Source organism: Sycon ciliatum, chromosome 8 (assembly GCF_964019385.1).
Source record: "Sycon ciliatum chromosome 8, ocSycCili1.1, whole genome shotgun sequence".
NCBI classification, from domain to species: domain Eukaryota; kingdom Metazoa; phylum Porifera; class Calcarea; order Leucosolenida; family Sycettidae; genus Sycon; species Sycon ciliatum.
In genome coordinates, this window is record NC_088650.1 from 595,821 (window position 1) to 601,820 (window position 6,000).

General features: G+C 49.6%; 1 protein-coding gene across 3 annotated transcripts in view; it reads left to right on the forward strand.

The window, feature by feature from the left end:
- The window catches only part of LOC135823345 (sushi, von Willebrand factor type A, EGF and pentraxin domain-containing protein 1-like), a 40,022-nt gene extending 34,022 nt beyond the window's left edge, over nt 1–6,000 (forward strand). For all 3 annotated transcript variants that reach the window (XM_065336197.1, XM_065336199.1, XM_065336198.1), the window contains one exon: nt 4,614–6,000. In XM_065336197.1, the coding sequence (XP_065192269.1) occupies nt 4,614–4,936 (323 nt within the window). In that variant the 3' untranslated portion in view covers nt 4,937–6,000. The remainder of the gene's footprint in view (nt 1–4,613) is intronic.

Consider the following 6,000-nt stretch of genomic DNA (forward strand, 5'->3'; position numbering starts at 1 on the left):
CCTCACATCAGTTACTGACGACGGAGTTGGCCATGTTTCCACAGCACTTATCTTCTTGGGATCAGGGGAAATTGATGTGCCGTTGATTTTATGCCCCAAGAAGAGAACTTCTCTCACGCCGAATTCGCATTTAGACTGTTTGCAATACAGCTCACTATTTCTAAGTGTTTCTAGAACTGTTTGAAGATGATGCTGATGATCTTCCCAGGTCTTGCTGAAAACTAGAATGTCATCCAAGAATACTACAACGAATTTTCGGAGATGCGGTTGCAGAATAGAGTTCATGAGAGACTGAAAGGTGGCCGGGGCATTAGTCAGCCCGAATCCCATGACTCTAAATTGGAAGTGGCCGAACGGCGTATTAATGGCCGTCTTAGAAACATCCGAGTCTTGAATTCTGATTTGATTGTAGCCTGACCGCAAGTCCAACTTGGAGAAATATGCACTGCCCTGGATCGTGTCGAATAAGTCATCAATATTAGGAAGACAAGCTTTGTTTTTGATCGTAATTCTATTCAATTCTCGCCAATCGCACACCATTCTCAGAGTACCATCCGACTTTTTCACAAAAAACACAGGTGCACCGTATGGCGACTTACTTGGCTCAATGAATCCCTTCTCAAGTAATTCTGATAGCTGTGACTGGAGCTCGTCCATCTCTGGTTTCGGCAGGCGGTAGGCGGGTCGAGACGGTGGTCTGGCTCCATCTTCTATCTGGATTTCATGGTCGACTGGTCTCTTCGGTGGAAGCTCATTCGGCAGCTCGTCTGGAAATAAATCCTGGTACCTCTTGAGCAGGTTCTGGATGTCTTGTTGCTCTGATTCCTGGAGTTGTGGCCCGGAACGATTCTCCTCGTTTGCAGCAGTGACCCATGCAAGAAACCCCTCGGCTCCACTCCTCAGGGCATGACGAGCTTGTCGGCCACTGATAAACATGCTTTCCACAGATGGCCGGTCGGCTGTCGGCGGGTTAGCTGAAGGCAATTTGGCAACAAAGGGCTCACCGTCCAACTGAACTTCGTTCGTACGGAAGTTGATGCTGGGGTTGTTCCTTGTAAGCCACGGCTTGCCAAGAATAGCGTCGTAGCGAGTCAGGGGATACACAGTAAAGTGCTGTTCCTCACTGAAGCCCCCGACTGTCACCCTTAGCGTGCGTGTGGAAATCTGCGGGACCTCGCTGGTCGAGCCGTCCGCCAATGTTACGCTCAGCACTGCTGAGCTTGCATCCGTGTCAAGATGATGCTTTCGAACAAAACTGTCTGCAATGAAGTCATGCGTCGAACCGGAATCTATCAGCATCACTGCACGGCGACCGCCGATCTTTCCCTGTATGCGCAGTAGGTCGTGTTCAGGTTCATTGCCGACGCTGACGTTGCTGACATGACACCTTTCTGCAACGGGACAATTTCCTACAGCTATGGGTGTCTCCGGCTCCGTAGGTTCCTGGAGAGCAACGTCTTCAACCTCCAGAGCTCCGAACCGGTTAGCGACTGGTACCGGCGTGGGCGCTTGGGTCGTCGCCAGTAAGCGCACCCCCTTTCTTACTGGCGACCAGCGTTTGGGTAGCGCTGTCCACCCTCAGTACAGTCTTTAGCGAGGTGGCCTGGCTTCCTGCAAGCAAAGCAGTGTCCCATTGCTCGCAGTTGGACACGCTCTTGGTCCGTCAGCTTGCGGAGGCCCTGACCACGGAAGCTGGGCACGGAACGCGACTCTCTACTGGCTGGTGGCCCCGACGCCGGTGGCCCTGACGACTGCTCCACGGTGTTTGCTGCCATGACAGCTTGCTCCAGGGTACGTGGATGCTCACGCATGACCTGTCGCTGGATGTGCGGCACTAGACCCCTGACGAACAGCAGCGCTCTGGTGTGGTGGTCGATTTCCGGCACTTGCAGGCTGAGGCGAGTGAAAGCAGCAATGTATGCGTCCAGCGACCCGCGCTGCGCTGCGGAAATTAGTCCCATACGCGATGTTTCCTCGTTGTGCCGTGGTCCGTACACATCGCCAAGTGCCGCTTTCAGAGCAGGCCAGTCGGAAAACACTTGGTTAGCTTCCAATGCCGCTATCAACCAAAGACGAGCGTTTCCAGTCAAAAATCCTGCCGCGTAGTCGACCCTCTGTGCCGCATTTGGGAGTGCCAACGACCGTAGGGCCATGTCCATTGCAAACGTCCATTCTTTGAATGTAGCGGAATCTCCTCCAAACACAGGCGGCTCTTTCGTAAGGCGGGGTGTTGGCTCCCACGGTTCCGAGTTCGGATGTATCGTTCGGTGTCCTTGGCTAACGCGCTGAGCGGTCTTGATATCGTTTATCAGCCGAACGACGAGTACGAGGAGCGTAAGCAGAGCGACCAGAACACCTGCCAAAAGCAGAGTAGTAACCATCCTCTGCTACCAGTGTAACAGGTTTAATCAAACTTGAAAAGTAAGAGACCTGGTTGAGCGTGCCTCGACCAGTTATATGCAAAATGTGATAGTATACATGTGGCAATGGCGCCAATGAAGGTGCTAATAGACAGGCGTAAGACGCACGAGGTGCGAGGGAGTGTAAAGTTATAGAGAACAGGGGAAAACTGTTACAGGAACCCCCCTCTCCCCTCCCCAACCCCTCCCCCCCCCCTCCCCCTCCCCTCCCCTGCGTACGCGCCTGATGAGTACATGAACTATGGACTGAATATGGTTGCTATGGACTGTCCAGGGTTGCTATGGACTGTCCAGGGTTGCTATGGACTGTCCAGGGTTGCTATGGACTGTCCAGGGTTGCTATGGACTGTCCAGGGTTGCTATGAACTGTAGAGCGTTGCTAACAAGAGTACATACATATAGATGTCCGCTTGAATCCTGCTTGTCCACACTACTTCGCTAAAATGATGTAATCCCAGAATTTGGTATGACATCAACCCATCATAACTGCACACACACTTCGCTTCATGTACATGTACTCTTGGTGCAGGTTAAGTGCAATTCAAGCCATAGAGTAGGGTAGGCATTATCATTGCCAGTTCAAGCCATAGAGTAGGGTAGGCATTATCATTGCCAGTTCAAGCCATAGAGTAGGGTAGGCATTATCATTGCCAGCTCAAGCCATAGAGTAGGGCAGGCATTATCATTGCCAGTTCAAGCCATAGAGTAGGGCAGGCATTATCATTGCCAGTTCAAGCCATAGAGTAGGGCAGGCATTATCATTGCCAGTTCAAGCCATAGAGTAGGGTAGGCATTATCATTGCCAGTTCAAGCCATAGAGTAGGGCAGGCATTATCATTGCCAGTTCAAGCCATAGAGTAGGGTAGGCATTATCATTGCCAGTTCAAGCCATAGAGTAGGGTAGGCATTATCATTGCCAGCTCAAGCCATAGAGTAGGGCAGGCATTATCATTGCCAGTTCAAGCCATAGAGTAGGGCAGGCATTATCATTGCCAGTTCAAGCCATAGAGTAGGGCAGGCATTATCATTGCCAGTTCAAGCCATAGAGTAGGGTAGGCATTATCATTGCCAGTTCAAGCCATAGAGTAGGGCAGGCATTATCATTGCCAGTTCAAGCCATAGAGTAGGGTAGGCATTATCATTGCCAGTTCAAGCCATAGAGTAGGGTAGGCATTATCATTGCCAGCTCAAGCCATAGAGTAGGGCAGGCATTATCATTGCCAGTATGAGGGCCATTCAGACAGTGAGAGTCAGACACGGGTCAGGCTCGTCAAAGAGCACCACCAACCTTCCGGGAGACCTTTGGGACAATGGCTGTCACATGTTCATCAATAGTGACAGCGAGGCACTGTGCTCACAGCTGCCAACTCTTTCTTCTAACTAAAAGTAATAAATTCGACGGGTTCGCGTACCGGGCAGGTCAAGAACAAGGAGTCGTACAACTCCCTGGTCAAGAACCACCTTTCCGCTTCCGTGGGACGCCACCACCCCATGATCAAGCGTCAGATGCGGCTCCTAAACGGTGGGGGAGGATAGGTCAGATCCACCAACCAGAGGTCAAAGGCCTCAATCCCATTTGCCACATCCGTGTATTACTCATGCCAAGCCACGAGTTCGCAAATAACTGTGGGTCGCAGCATGGTTGGAAAAATCCTTCCGCTTCCAAGCAGGACTTGAACCTAGTACCTCTCGTTTCTCAATCATGGTCTTAGACCATCCCACTATGCCTGACTGTTTCTTCTAACTGCACATTCATATTGTGCGGAGTAGTTATTTAACTACTTGTTTGAGCTTATGTGTGTACATGGGCGTAGGAACCGGTCCGGCAGGCCCGGCGGTCGCCGGACCAATAATTTTCAATTTTTTTTAAAACATTTCAACCTTGTTGATGGCTTGTCGACTCTTGTACAGGTACCAAGTTTTACATCGACAATGCGGTGTATCATCAGCATGCATATTCTTATTTCTCATATTATTCTGTAGCATTAAAATATAGCCTTTTAGGCCCAATTTTCAAAAACATCCCGCGGGACGACCCCCGGACCCCCCCCCCCCCCCTCTCACAATTTCGCCGCACCAATATTAAACTGCTTCCTACGCCCCTGGTGTACATGACGGTATGTGATGATTGGTGTTGCGCATTGATGTGTTTGTGTGTGTGTGTGTGTGTGTGTGTGTGTGTGTGTGTTGCAGGTACATTCAAAGGTGCACTGTCCAATCCAATCTATCTCACTCTACTCGTCGTCTTGTTGATCCTTGCACTTCTTGCCATCGTGCTGGTTTCGATTCTCGTTCACCGATCTGTGATACAGCGCAATAGTCGCAAATCGCGTCTTGTCTCTCGCCAGAGCATGCCGCAACTCAGCGTCATGCAACAGGGGTACACTGAGACCAGAATTGACAATAACACATCAGACGGTGGCAGAGACGACGGTCGGCACAGCACTACCAACACTGGCCAACAGTCATCTGCTGGAGAGGATGTAGTACAAATGAACCCCTCTACCGATGGGTGACCTGGCGAAGATTGCCGCTTACTTCATACCTCAGGCCTAGGGGCGGTCATCTCCTAACCTTGTCAGCATTTGTTGTTTTGTTTTTGTTTCAGATTTACAGCCTCTCATACACACATATCCAGTTCAGTTAGAATTAGGCTGTGAGATCTTCTTTGAGCGGGCAGGAATGGCACCATCTCCCACGTAGGGAGCGACACAGAGATCTTCTTTGCATAAACTAAGATCCCGAATCGTTAATTATATAATTATAGGCTTTGAGATGTTTTTTTTTTAAATATTGTACTTCTAAATTGCTTGCTTAGAGCACTGAATACCGGCGTTACACCGTTGCTTGCTTAGAGCACTGAATACCGGCGTTACACCGCATGTCTCAACTGTGCTTACTCGTACCTTATATGTACCTTGCTGAGCTGTGCTAGATCTGTTGCTAGGCATGTTGCTAGGTCTGTTGCTAGGTGAAACCTGGGCTGTTCCTAGGTGAAACCCGACGAATTGACGGTACTGGCGTTCTAACCTAACTTGCAATCAGCTCTAGCTGCTCTCGTGTCGTGCAATGTTATCGCATGAGCTGATTGTAAAGTGGCTGGCGCTGTTAGCGGATGTTATGCGCAACTTGTCGCTCTTTGGTCCTCTTTCTTCTTATTAATCAATGCTTGGCTCTCCACCCGAGTCTAAATATGCCTAGGTTCTTGCAAACACACACAACCCAAACAAACATACACACACTCACCACACACCCATGCACACATACACACAAACACACACACATACACACGCACACTTGCACACACGCACACTTGCACACACGCACATGCGAATACATGTACATGTACATGTACTTATTCATGCTTTTACAGGGTCAGTTTATTATTTTGACGACAACGTCATAAAGCAGATCCTTTTTGCATTGCACACTTTTTCAAGGCAAATGCCCTCCATAGCTATCGATCTCTTATGCGAAACGCAAAAGTTTCATTTGCGGGTAGGTGGGTTGAGGAGAGTTTGCTTCATTCTGAAATTATTGATAGCTGAAGGGTCAATCCATTCTAGCTGTCAAGTCATTA